The 14,868-nt window shown below is 37.4% G+C and overlaps 1 protein-coding gene across 10 annotated transcripts in view; it reads left to right on the plus strand.

Annotated features, from left to right (window-relative positions):
• The first annotated feature begins 334 nt into the window (after positions 1 to 334).
• LOC135221971 (cyclin-dependent kinase 14-like) overlaps positions 335 to 14,868 on the plus strand; it is a 237,740-nt gene continuing 223,206 nt past the window's right edge. For 6 of the 10 annotated variants that reach the window (XM_064260044.1, XM_064260047.1, XM_064260048.1 and 3 more), the window contains exon 1: positions 336 to 501. In XM_064260044.1, coding sequence (XP_064116114.1) covers positions 480 to 501 — 22 coding nt within the window. In that variant the 5' untranslated portion in view covers positions 336 to 479. Of the gene's footprint in view, positions 502 to 14,868 lie in introns of all 10 variants that reach the window. The other 4 variants (XM_064260040.1, XM_064260041.1, XM_064260043.1 and 1 more) reach the window with 1 other exon arrangement.

Consider the following 14,868-nt stretch of genomic DNA (forward strand, 5'->3'; position numbering starts at 1 on the left):
AACGACACGCTATCATTAAAATCAATACCTATAGTTTTCCAACTCCAGCATTTGATTTACTGACGTCACTCAGTGTTGAACACATAGATTCAAATAACCACCCGAATAAAATTAGCCTTCGTTCCGTATGATCTCGAGTTTCCTTCCCCAAGGCCGAAAGGACAGGGTTCATGCATTTTAAAGGCCCCGGGACCGATCGGTAGAGGAGAACACCAGTTTTCTCTTCAATTTCCATGGTTGTTCTGAGCGAGAGATGCTCTGGTAGCGCCATCTATTGAGAGCGAAAGGAAGCGGTTGGAGGAACTGTGGTAAACATGGACCAGCTCTGTCTCGGTCAGCTGTGAGCCCGAGCCCCGAGACCAGGCGCCAGTGTTGGTTGAACTTTTAGTGAGTGAGAGTCAGTGTGTGGCTCTGTCGACAATGGCTCTTTGGCTCTCGTAGTGATTTTTGTGCTCAAAAATAGGATTATATCGTCAAGTATGCTACCTGCAGGAAAGGAAGGTAAGTTGTCTTTCGTCCCGTCGTATAGAAGTGGGAGATCTATTGGACTGTGGAGAGAGAGAGAGTTTTGGCAGTGAATGTGTGTGCGTGTGTGAGCGCGCGAGCCCGTGTCGTCTGCTAACAAGATCTCAGCTGTGAGTTGCGTGCATGTGCGTTGGGGGGATTTGAGGATGTTTGTTTTTGACATAGCTTGTTGGGCAAGCTGATAATGTACTTATGACCAGCGTATGTGACTTGCGTCCTCGGAGCGCGTCTGGGTTACATCAGCTATCCAGGTAACAATGGTTGGCCGAGTCTGGCGAAAAGGAGAGATGATTACTTATTTCCAGAGAGGACTGATGAGTACTTCCAGATAAGCAAGAATAGGCAAACAAATACGAGGTGCCTGCACACGCACGCACGCACACACCCTCTATTATATATACATATATTATATATATATATATATATATATATATTATATATATATATATATATATAGATTTGATTGATAGGAAACCCTAGGTAGTTTACTGAAAAATACATATCTCAAGACAAAGACGTTATTGAAGCACGCAGACACACCAGTATTGATAATAATGGTAAAAGGGATGTTTCCTACCCTTTAATTCGGCGAAAGGATGAAGGTAAAACTACGCTCCATCGTAGGATGTGATAAACTTACCTTAAAGAGAACCTACCTCCTCTTTTTACCTGTCTGGCGCGACCCCCACAGGATTCTCCACACTCAACGATTCTCTCTCTCTCTCTCTCTCTCTCTCTCTCTCTCTCTTCTCTCTCTATGTGTTTCTTTGTGTTAACGGAAAGTTTGATGAGGGAATAAAGACAGCCAGTTGTGTGGGATGAGAAAATGAAAGTTCGAAGTAAAAAAAAAAAATACAGATTATTTGAGGCGTTATTGCATAACAGAAACAGGTCGTGTACAGGTTTACGGGAGAATGGATGCGAAAGTAATAAGGTAAAAAAAAAAAAATAATGACAGATGGAAGGTGAACAAAAACTTGCGGGAGATTACGATGATTTCATTTTTTTGACACGGAAGTAAATGCAGAGAAAGGTTAATGAACAAATCATACAAGGAACAAAAGATGGAGATGGAGAGATGCTGTCTGGAAGTGTGCGAGTCCTGGGTTGGTGAAGTGAATATGTTATAGATTTTTTGAATGTGGAAATAAAAGAGAGGGAGAGTTGATTGACACGAGATATGATGTAAGATGTGCAGTACATTGGTTGAAGAATGAGACACGGGAGCCGTTGGAACCGCAAATGAGTCCCTGCAGTACAGTGGAGAAGTGTGATTGACTGGCTGACCTAGATTAATAAGGTAAGTAGGGATTATGGAAAAGTTCCATAGAGATAGGTGAGAGGTAATTCGTTTAACTGCCTATAAAGGTATACAAAGAAGAGGTATCAGGAGGACCGGTAAGGGAAGAGCAGTATGGGATTAGAAAAGGACAGGGGCGGGGTGTGTGTGTGTGTGTGTGTGTGTGTGTATCTGGGGGGGGGGGGGGGTGGGGGGGGGGGGTGGGGGGGGGGATGGAGCGGTTGCGTTAGGCAGTGGCGTAGCTGGCCGGACCTACGGGGGCAAAGTATTTTTTTGTGGTGGGGGCGAAGAAAATTACAAGAAACTCGTGTACCAATTCTGTAGTTAGTAAAATATACTGTTCTCGAAGTGTGTGTGTATATATATATATATATATATATATAGAATATAATATGATAATATATAATAATTATATCTATATATATATGTATATATATATATGAATATATATGTATATCATATATATATATATATATTATAAATAAGCATGTGAATGAAGGAATGTAATAGTATTAATAATTAGGAAACCCATATTTGAAATTACAGAGCTCAGATTTTAATTGATTTTCAATTCTTAATATATGCAAATGTATCACATACTGTAATGTAAGTTTCCTCATATCCTTACCTACAACACTAGCCTCAATTCTGTTAGCAAGTTTTATTTGTCAGCTAAGTATGACATCCTTGTCATGTAAACATCAAAATAGTGCATGATGTTTACATGAATTATGACCCTCCGAAATCTCTTCAAAATTTGGACCAGCCCCATTCCCTTTTCTTCGTCTCCTCTCCCTGGAGATGCATTGTACTACTTATTCAAAACTGTAACAATAATTTCAATCACTTCATACCTAATTTGATAACATTGTTGGATCAAATTATCATGAACACACATGTCATTTGCGTTAAAAACCTATAACTATATCCATTCATATCACCGCTCTATATAAGTTGTAAAAGAAACAAGAAGGGGAATATCAAAGAGGGGGTGTGTGTTGGAGAGGCAGGCTCCCCCCACCCCCTTAGCGATGCCGCTGGGGGGGATGGGATGTGGCTAGGATATTTATGAAATAGTGATGTGAGGTTTTAAAGTAAAAGGGATTAGTTGTATATGGCATACATACAACATTAGTGTTGAAGATGTTTAGGAGGCAGTTGCAGAAAATAAGTTGCTGAGAGAGATTGCAAATTTTTATGAAGGATGTGGCATGTGTATTGACTGGTTTGTTGTAAAAGTGGTTGTCTGACGAACCAATGGTGTTATGTCGTCCAGGATTGCTTGTTATCTTATAAATGGATTGATGCCACATTTCTGGGGAAAGACATCAATTGTAGCTGCAAAGCTTCGTGATAAGAACTGTAATCTTGTAGGAAGTGGGACATGGGTGATGTTTACAGATGGTACAAGACTGATTTGGAGGTTGGAGAAACTGCAGAAGCTAGTGAGAGGGTTTGAAAGGATTTACAAAAGGAGAAAGCCAAGAATGAATTTAAGCAAGCCCAAAGTATTTTAGCAACGGAAAGAAAAAAAGGTGGAATAAATATGTTAAAATGAACTGGGGAAGACTAGAAGGTGCTGAATCGAATAGGTGCCTGTTAGTTGTTAGCCACAGAACAGGTAGAGCAAGGCAACTAACAGTGTGTACAAAAGACTGGAAAGAAGCATGTAGTGTGTATGGCCCTAAAGTGGGAATCAACGTATGAATGAATTGCTAATTCAACTCTCCCTCATGGAAATTGGGTGTTTTTGTTAACTGAGAATGTAAGAAAAATGGACTTGTAAGGGTGAGAAATATGGAGATACGTACTTGGAACTGGTATAAAAAGATGTTATATAAGGTGAATGAATGGAACTGCATTTTTTGAGATAGTTTGGTCATGTTGAAAGAATGGAGGTAGTGTGATGTGATGAAAATAATGTATAATTCTGGAGTATGTATTAAGGAAGAGGAGGAAAGAGAAGCATTGAAAGTGGTGGATAGTTGAAGTGAGTGAGGTTTTGGAATGGAAGAACCTTAGCTTTCGGAACGCAAGAAAAAAAAAAAAAAAAAATGGGCGCAACAGACACGTGAACGGCGTAGTGTGTCTGAGGGGTTTGACTCGCTGCTGGTAAGCTTTCTGTGTACGGTTATGAATGTCTGGTGGTGGTGAAGTTTTCTGCAGGGGATAGGGAGTCATTTACTTTAAAAAATCAGCAGTTTGATCGCGAATGTGGCACATGATGGAAACAAAAGGAAAACAAATGAATATATTTTGGTTGGTATTTGTACCCCTTCACAAATATGGAGAAATGACAAGAGGGTTATTGAAAGTGAAAGTTGGATCTTAGTGTTCTGAGGTGATTTGGTCATGTGGGAAGTATAGGTGATAGTTGGGGGAGAAAAATATGCGCTTTAGCACTGTTTGGTGAAGGAAACCTCTTGATGCAAGCAACGTTTACCTATGATAAATTATGTATGTTAAATGATCGGATGAGGTTCGTGAACGTGTGTTCCAGACGAGGGAAGTTCTTGGCCATCAGATGATTCGAACTTGTATCCAAGATTCTTGGAGCTACAATCATGCAACGTTACCAACTATACAAAAGCATAAAACTTATTTCTCCCTCTTGGAAGTTAGTGCTATGGCCGCCAACTTTTGGCTTCAAGCATACATTCCTAGAAAGCTGTCACACAGGGCAGTGGGCTGCCACATACATGGCACGGACTTATGAGAAAGAGAATAATGGGTTTCTGTTGTGTCACGGCCACGGGTGGTAATGATGTATGAATGTAGCTCCTAGCATTCTGGATGAGAGTTCAAAGAATGTTAAGGCTGAGCTTATTATCTCATTTAATTCCCAGATACATTCACAAATGTGTCATAAGAAAGTGATTTGCATTGTCACCTATGATGGTTTGTAAGAGAGTTTCCTGTGATTTGTTTGAAGTCAACAGTGGGCAGGCTTATATGTAGCATTGACTTTTGAGCGGGGAAAAAAGTTTTATTACTCTTATATATGGCCAATAGTGCTGTGCTTTCATGAAACTCTAGCATCATGTATGTGTGTTCAGACCACCTAGAGGGCTGAGGCTCATTCACACACACTGCTATATTTCAACCTGTATAATTCAGCCAGCCATTGCGTACTTGGTAAGTCTGATTAACCGTATGAGGGTTTGCTGTCTGGAGCTGCTCTCCTCTTCCAGCTGCGCTCCTTTGTTTTGGCTCTCGACAGGAGACAGACTAGAGTGTTCTGCTTTGACGTGGGATATGTTTAGTCGGTGGGTCTAACATATATTCAGGGGAGTTTTGTCCATGCTGTCTTCATTGCAATGGCCTTCTCGACAAGTTTGTCTTGTCCGTTTAGTTTAAGATGGCTGACTTCAGAATGTTCCTTTTGTATGAACAGGTCCTTTTAACTATTAGAGGATGCGTTTCAGTTAATGCGATACAAAAAAAAAAAAAAAAAAAAAAAGTTGTGAATGCAAACCCCGAATTCTTTTAAACATGCCTAACATTTATATGCTCACCAAATCGTTTTGATAAGGAGCATCCAGTCCACCTTACATAAGCAAAGCCCTTAAGTACGTAGAATGTGGCTAAGAACATTGAATATGATGAGACACTTGAATTTTCGTAACCAGGAACCATAACGACTGTTCGTATTAGTGTATAGTGAAATAAAAGAGAACTGTAATCCATAGATTGCAAAGTATCAAGTGGAGATTGTGGAAAAGTTTATAGGGGATAAACAGGACGCACCCTATTGCAGAGATTAACAGAACCCAAAGGACTTGTTAAGTACAGCTTAAAGAGTTAACCCTAGAAATTTTGGGCACCGCATTACGTGGAGTGAGTCACTATGTTATTTAAAAGTGGCATTCCATACAGGACGAAGATTCTGGAATCAGTTATTTTAAGCCAAAGACACAACATGACCTGGAAAGCAGACAACATGGATAACACTTTCCTGAATTTGGTTGTGGAAAAGATAGGCCTAATGTAGCCAAACCGATCGCCAGTTAACCGTCGCTGAAGAAAGCACAACCAAAACGTCACCTCCTAATGTTTCCATAAATTCAAATCAGTACATTTTCGGATTTGCGAACTCTTTTTCATTATATATATATATATATATATATCATATATATACCATTCATATATGATATATATATATATTATATAAATATATATATATATATATATATATATATATATATATATTATATATATATATATATATGTGTGTGTGTGTGTGTGTGTGTGTGTATGTATGTATTTTGTAAATAATATGTATAAATAATGGGTATATAAGTTATTAAATAAATCAACGTGGTATAGTAGTTGCCTTGAAAAATCGTGGTATTCGTTAATCTTGACATGATCCTATTTTATCTGATATAAATGTTGCTTTTATGGGGCTTTCAAAGAAAGAAATCTGGTTTCTAAACCAGACCTTGATTCATACCCAGCCTGGCGCAGTAGCGCTTATCACTCACTCACTTAATTCCTCTTGGGGGGTGTGAGTTATTCCCAAGGTAAAGTTACTATAGTGAATTCGATATTAAACGATATTTGTGAAATATATATATATATATATATATATATATATCTATATATATATATACACACAGTGCATTTCATCCCCCTGGGGCTAGTACTAAACACGGCGAAACAGTGTAGATGAGTCTCTGATGTACACTTTCAAAGTGTTTAGTACTAGCCCTCGGGGATCAAGTGCTCCATATATTATATATATCTATATATATATATATATATATATATATATATATATATATGATAGTATATATATGTGTATGTGTGTGTGTGTGTGTGTGTGTATGTGTATATATATATATGTGTGTGGGTGTGTGTGTGTAACATATATTCCATAGGGGCTTGCATTAAACACGGCAAACACATTTGGCTCCCCTGGCCTGGGGCTAGTACTAAATACGGCGAAACAGTGTAGATGAATCTCTGTTTCGCCGTGTTTAATACTAGTCCTCGGGGATAAAGTGTTGTATAGAAGTGTATATCTGTGTGTGTGAATGTGTGGTGACTAATACGAAAACACAATCAAATGAAACTGCCGATACCGAGAGTCCCCTCGTGGACCTCCAACGCCAATCATGATTGCGTCTTCAGCTTATCTAACAAACATCGCTCAGAATACGACCTGTGCCTTGGGTTACGGATTGAATTTCGCTTTGTCTTCAAGCGCAGTGAATACTGTGGAAATTTCAGAAGGTCTGTGTAATTTGGGAAAATGTATTGGTGTGCAGTGAAGAGGCACTGTAATTAGGGGCATTATCAGCGGCAGTATGAAAATATAAGATATTCCTCATTGGCTAAAAACGATTCCAGATTCTTGGTAGGCGTAAATAAATCAAGAATTGATGACAACAAACGCCTCTTGATGAAGGCTAACACGTCTGAAGCATTTATGACCATAAAAGTGATTATATAGATACAATGAAAAGCCTTTTACAGTGGTGAAAATTCGTACAGAGGTAGTAAATAAAATTCCATTGCCTCACTGAATAATAATTTCAACAAACAAAGTCATGAATCACTTTACAAAACGGAAATGAACTGTTGATGAAAAAGTTTGGTGTGGTTTCGCAAACTTTACGTATAAAAACTCGCAAATTTTCCCGTCAGGACCATAATTAGCTCTGTCGGTTCTGCGTCCTTGTACAACTTATCAAAATATCCCGTTGATATTCTTCATCCACTGGTGGGTACGCATTTCAGATCGTAATAAATGGAATGCTTTACACCTTATTAAGTAAATTTACAGAATAATAATGAATGCCGGTTTGTAACATTCTATGAAATATCGTATTCACTAAAAGTATCCAAAGATATATTAGAATTCGGTCTAAAAAGCCGCAGACACTAGATAGGTGGGCGTACCATATACTGGGAATACCTTAATAAAATTCATACAAGATTGCACGTGAGGTCGTCAACTTGAATTCAGCGGGAAATATGCTCACAAAATTTTGATGGCCGTGGGAGTTCCCCTAACACTTTGCTTAAGTAACTTAGACCTAGGGATACGTGGATTTTTTTTTTTTAATATTAAGCAACATTATCCTAGAAAATGGGAAGTAGTTAGATATAGAAATTACATTTTACAAAATCGTTTGACAGGTGTAATGAATTAGTACCTTAGATAGAATTCACTCTGGTGATTGAAACTGAATTAAGCCTAACCTTTTTAGAATTACCGTGTTCACAGAAGTGGTAATGAATTTAATTTTAGTTTATTCAGCAAAACCCACTGACGTTTTTGTTGTGGCCACAACAGTTTTAAGTTATGAAAGCAATATTTGCATTAGTCTTTTGAAGAGCACTGCTTTCATGGAACTGAATATATTTGATGAAGCGCATGCTATTAGGATTATGGGCAGTAAATTAGAATGTCCTGGTATTGTATTAGACGATGAATTGGAAAACGGTAAATGAAAAACTGTCTGTTATAACAACAGAGAAAAACATGAAACAAAATATGGTAGTTATATTGTCATGACTGATACTAGGCATCTGCTTAAGAACTTGAATGAGTCTATTCGCATAACATACGTAAGAAATATAATCGAGTTTAGTTCCGTAAACTTGATAAATGTATTATTAAAGAAATATGTAAAACGTACAGGTTTTTAAACAGTACGCTTCTAGTTGTCCGTTGCTAATTCAGATCAGGTGTCCTGTGAAAACAAGGTTTATGAATAGTGCTCTCTCTCTCTCTCTCTCTCTCTCTCTCTCTCTCTCCTCTCTCTCTCTCTCTCTCTCTCTCTCAAAAAAAAAAAAAAAAAAAAAAAAAAACAAAAAAAAAAAAAAAAAAAAAACCTGTTACTCGGTGGTATGGACCTTTGTATGTTCGTATGTAATGTGCCTCCTAGCACGCATAGCCTAATGTGAGTGTATTCTTCCGTGTAGGCCTACCAGTCCTTTTGAAAATGTCTTAATTGACAAAACTAGTCAGAACCATATCTCGTGTTTTTATTTCTGATTGTGGTTATTTTGCACACGTGTCTTATATATATATATATATATATTATATAATATATATAAATATTATATATATAGTATATATATATATAATTATATGATATATATATATATATATATTATATATATTATTATAGATGGATATATATATATACTATATTTACAAATATCATGTATGTTACGACGCCATAAGCCAGAGATGCTCCATTATATCGAACTTCCTTGACCATGTGAATAACTTTAGGGGAATTTATTTACGTTGGGAATAACTCATTTCCAAAGGTAACTGGCATAGTATGTTGAGTGCACCTGCCCCGATCTATCGACTGTGCTGTCCATACTCTTGTCAACTTAGGATGTGTACTTAGAACCAATGTTAGGCCATCTCCACTTTGACAGTTGGTTGCTAAGCTTGAAGCACGCGGCTAATTTATGATAGTTTTGTTGTTAATACACGCGGAACTAACAAATGTTAAGCCACAAACACCTTAAGATGAATTGAATTTGATACTGAGGGGTAATTGTGTATTTTTGCAGATCCGCGTTCGTTTCACACAAAAAGAATAAATATATTAGTTAATGAAATAAATATATAAATGAATAAACCTGGTGACGATAGGAGAAACTCGTTTACTTTTAGTACCATATGACATTCAGTTGTACACAATGGAGGAGTTTAGTTATGTGGAGTATAATTGCTTGTGCCCATTTTAATTTTCTGTAAAAGACAACTATTGAGATGGCGATGTAGTATCTGTCTGTCTGGCCTCAGATCTGAAATTGAAAAAAAAAAGTGAGGCGAGAGGCCTGCAGACTGGTATGTTGATCATCCACCCTCCATCATCAAACAGTACCAAATTGCAGCTCCCTAGCCTCAGTAGTTTTGATTTGTGCGTCTGCCACCGCTATAGGTGCCAACAACAAAGGCCCCTACCGGGCTGTCTCTGAAGGTTTCTTGGGCCGCGGCTAAGAGTGTTATGGGCCTTGGCTGAGGCTGTCCGGTGGTGGCATCAGCCACGGCCCGCAAAACTTGATTACGCCGAGGGAACTTCTGCCCATTTGTTATTTTTTTTCATTTAATGAAACTACGTTTTCGCCAGTATCATTTTTTTTTTTTACTAAACAGGGCTCCTTTTATTAATTATTGATGTGGCTTCAAATAGAAGCCGTTTACTGTTCATCATGGGCTGGAAATCTGTTCTGAGAAAAATGGTGAAGACATAATAGAGTGTTAAGAAGACAGATCGTATATACTAGAGAGTGTGTGAAACAGAAGCTAATATGCAAGTGTCATTTAAATGTTTAAAATATTAGCGAAATGTAGTACTTGTGTTTTGTCTCAGCTGCGAGTCTCCCTATTTGCTCTTCACATATTGGGCAACATAAATATTATAAATTGCCCAATACCTGGTCTTTATGTAAACTTTTTGAGCAATTAAAACATGTATTTATTTAAAATGTGCATTTGCTTGTTACTTCTCAGCTGCAAAAGACAGTGAGGTGTTAGTTGACATTCATAGATAAAGTTCTTGCACAGTATTGTTTAGTTTTCTGTAATAGTAGAACTAACCCCCGTCCGCCGCAAAGCTCTTTAAAAGTGTTCATTGGTACTTTTTGTTTTCAATCAAGAAGTAGTGAGGCAACGTAATTTATCAGAATGTAAGAATCATTCCTTGAATTTGTTCTACTGTCGACATTTTTGCAAAACAAAAAGTATTTTCTATAGAAAAAACAACTTAAACAGAAGCAGGAAGGAAGGTAACATGTTGATGAGAGGATTGTCAGAAATGTCTGAAGTTCTCTCACTTCTTATTTCTATGGAAATCTTATGTTTGAAAAACTGGCAGTTGCAGAAGCAAGAATGTGGTAACACGTTGATTAGGCGACAGTCACGTACATCTGAAAGTCGTTTGGCCTTTTTATTTCTTATTCGAAAGAGAGCACGAGGAAAGAATTTAGAATAATGCCTAACCAGGAGCTGGCGTTCTCTGACAGCCTGGTTGAACGCATCGCCGTCCCAATTCTCACTCACTCACCCATTCAAATACTGTCGGCTAATCCACCATTAAAAGTGCAATAATGCGTCTAAGGCCTTTGCATATCTTGGTATAAGTTTCTCGTGTGATAAGAACCCGATTCTATTACCTCTTGAGCAAGTGGTGGTGTATGGTGGGGTAGGTACTACATCTACCCTTCCATAGACTTCTCCTTGATTATGGGCCAACGAGACACTTCCTTCTTGCATTGTATTCCTTTGTTATATTTTGTGACTATATTCGTCCGTCTTATTGGGTTTTTATTTCTGTGACAAGTATTGGTAGAAGAAATACCATTGGTATTCGTAGTGGAAACGTTAATAAGAGCTGTATGGTAGGCATGGTGGTAATATAAAGGGAAATGTAACAATGTCTTTAAATGATTAACTTCGTTTGTCCGATTCTTTACTTTCGAAATAGGTCGCAACATGTATGGAAATTATATCGAATTATACGAAAGTCATATTTTATTTACTAAATAAGTCGTGGTCAGTTTCATGCATGCGTGTAAGGCTTCCGACTTCTCGTGACGTACAGAACGTCGCTGTTGTTTTGTTACATCGTGGCTTGATCCGTTATTAATGGCCGGGAATGCCAAATTGTTTTCAAACCAATATTTCTCAGTTGGAGAGGTGTACGATACGTGTTTTGTAAGGAACCTAATTAGCTTTACTTTTTGATTCTAGAGAAAGGCTGCCCCACGGCCTAGAAAGACTAGACCACTGGCTCTGCCTTTTGGGACAATGAAATCGTTTAGGCCTATCGTAGTTTTTCACTTTCTTTCGTTAAGGCTTGCAATCACTTCCTGCTTATTAATTAGAACTTGTCAGCCTTCAGTCGTATCTGGATAGGTTCCGTGTCCAGAGTGCTTAGTGTTTCAATTTCAGTGTATAATTATAAGTCTAAGACATTTCGACATATGTACGTGTATAGCTAGGTACTTTGGATTCTTTCAGTAAGTCTATAAATTATATATATATATATATATATATATATATATATATATATATATATATATATATATATATATATATATATATATATATGATATGTGTGTGTGTGTAAATTGTATGAGACCGCGTATGCATATGCATATTGACAACGAATCCCTGGAACGTGCGAAGGCAGTATGACAACAGACCTTGAGGAAAAGGTGAAACATTGTGTTGACCGAGCTCTTCCGTGTTTTATACACATGGGGAGGTGTATTAAACACGAAAGCTCTGGTCAACACACAACACTCTTTGCTTTACCTTTTTCTCCTAGCGCGTTTTATGTGTATGTATAATATATGTATATGTCCGTATGTATTTATGTATGATATATAATTATTTGTGTGTGTATATATATATATATATATATATATATATATATATATATATATATATATATATATATATATATATAGGGTATACTAATAACGTTCTCTTCTTTAGCTTTTTTAAAATAATGTGGTACTCTTCATTGGTTTTTCCTTAATCACTGGTGCCAAAACATCTTGAAATTTAATTTGTTGTAGTCACATTCGTACTTTTTTAATGTAACTATGCCTTCATAAATAATTTGTATTGTATTTTTTAAGCATTTTTTTTTCATCTGTTATGGTTGTATGTTTGACAGTTTGTGTGCTCTTTCTTCTGTCCCTGACGGTTTAGCAGTATCTTTATAAAACCATCGTGGCGTTTACTCTTCGCTTGGTGTAGGAGTCTTCATTTGCCATAAATTGGTTTTAAATAAGGATAATACTTGCTTTTGAACTGTTTCCTGGCTTTGGTTATGTACTTGTTGGCATCACTTGGGAACTTGAGTCTTAATTTTTTTTTTTTTTTAAGGGACGCTTTGTGAGTGGTTTTTCTTCCCATGAAGTGGATGGTTTCTTTTCCAGTCTTCACCAAAGCTTATAACGTATATCATATTGCCCTCTGAGGAAGATACTAAATCCAAGGGGTTACTTTCCATCGTTGGTTTGTTGAGGCAAAATCGGTTTTCATCGCGAACGTTCTGCATCAACAGTCTTTTCTTTCCTGTTGACGGGACAGTTGATTCCAGTTGACTGGGCGGTGAAATCCCTAGTACCAACATTTGAAAAAAAAAAAATTTGCCTTTTTTATTTTTGGTATTATGGATTGATAATTCTATTTTATTTTTTCCGGCTTCATATTCTGGATAGCATTCCAAATATTAGCCTTATTTGTTTTGTTATTTCAGAACTATTTTAAAACAAAATATTTGTTCGAGGGGGGTTTCTCTTGTTATTTTAGGCGTAAACTTTATTTAAAGGGAAATATTAATATTGCATTTTCCTTGTAATTTGGGATTTAATCCTTCATTTATTTTACAACTGGTGGGGCACACGACTGCAACTTTATTGAATAACCTTGTAAAAATGTTTTACTTATTTACGTCATACGTAGCTGAAATTTCATCTGGCGCCACAGCCGAGTCTGGTTATTTGAAACAAAATAAATTTGGAGCTTATTCTCCAAAATGCGAATTATTTTCGTCTACATTTCCTTTTTGTTTCTTGCTTTTTGCTTTCAATTTGGGTAATACTTCCTCGCGGGTCCGAACATGAACATGAACACTGTATTACGTCAGAGAAAAGAATTTGATCTAAAACGTTCGTAGCAATTAGATCCAATTGTGTTTTTAATAGCTAAGGCAACGAGAGTAAACTTGTCGGGAACTTATTGCACTCTGTGAACTTAAAAAAAGACAAATTTACTGGTTTTGTTTATTCAGGAAGTTGTCATTAAAACCACCTAAAAGAGGAAGAGTTGTACGTGACAGTTCAACAGATTTGCTAATGACCTAGGAAGTTTACTCTTTTGCATTTGTCTCCGTTATGGTGTTAGTGACGTCAGTGCACCTCATGCGGTAAAGTGTAGGCATTACTTATGGTTCCTTGCAGCGTCTCTTCGGCCCCTAGCTGCAACCCCTTTCAATCCTTTTGCTGTACGTCCGTTCATATTCTCTCTCTTCCATCTTCCTTTGCACCCTCTCCTGACAGTTAATTCATGGCACAGCTGCGAGGTTTTCCTCCTGTTTTACACCTCTCGAACATTTTAACAGCCTTTTTCCGTTTCACGCTGAATGACCTCATAGGTCCCAGCGTTCGGAGTTTAGACTGAAGTCTGTATTCTCTTCCGTGCTTTTGCATTTGTGGGAAATAGCCTCGACTGCAGCACAACCATCCAAATCAAATTTTGATTTGATATTTTTCAAAGAACATGAATACAAGTTCCACCACCTTTAAAAAACCACAGGCTGGAAAACAAATGAAAGAAATCCACATAAGGTTTCGGAGCGTCATGCCCCTGTTCAGCTTTTTTATTTGTATTTCGAAATTTTCAGTTTCTCCACGCTCAAGCTTATTCTATATACCTTGTCCACGCTGAAGAGGGAGAAAGACTGACGTTACAAAACTGTATATATGTGAAGTTATTAGATATATTTTTTCTCCATTTTTTTTTTGTCAAGTTTCAATGCCCGATATTGCTGTTTGTTATCAGCATTCCACCACCTTTGTCCTATTGACCTGATCTCCCGTAGGGGGGTAGTGCCATCAGTTTACCTCATGCGGTGCACTGTAGGTATTACGTATTTAAGGTTCTTTCAGTGTGCCTTGGGGCCCTACCTTCAATCCCTTTCGTTCCTTTTACTGTAATTCCTTTCATATTTTCTATCTTCCATCTTACTTTCCCCCTCTCCTAACAATTGCTTCAAAGTGCAACTGCTTTGAGGTTTTCCTCCATTTACACCTATGAACCCTTTTACTGTCAGTTTCCATTTCAGCGCCGAATGCCCTCATAAATCCCAGTGTTTGGCCTTTGGCCTAAATTCCATATTCAGCTCAATTCGATACTGCTGTGTGTGTTATCATCATTCCACCACCTTTTCTTATCGATCTGATCCCGTTGGATAACTATAAATGAACCAGGTGAAATAGTTTAACCAAAGAATGTTTCCTTTTTTTGTTTCATTTACAGCTCGGGTTTTTAT

This window comes from Macrobrachium nipponense, chromosome 3 (genome assembly GCF_015104395.2).
Source record: "Macrobrachium nipponense isolate FS-2020 chromosome 3, ASM1510439v2, whole genome shotgun sequence".
Taxonomy (NCBI): domain Eukaryota; kingdom Metazoa; phylum Arthropoda; class Malacostraca; order Decapoda; family Palaemonidae; genus Macrobrachium; species Macrobrachium nipponense.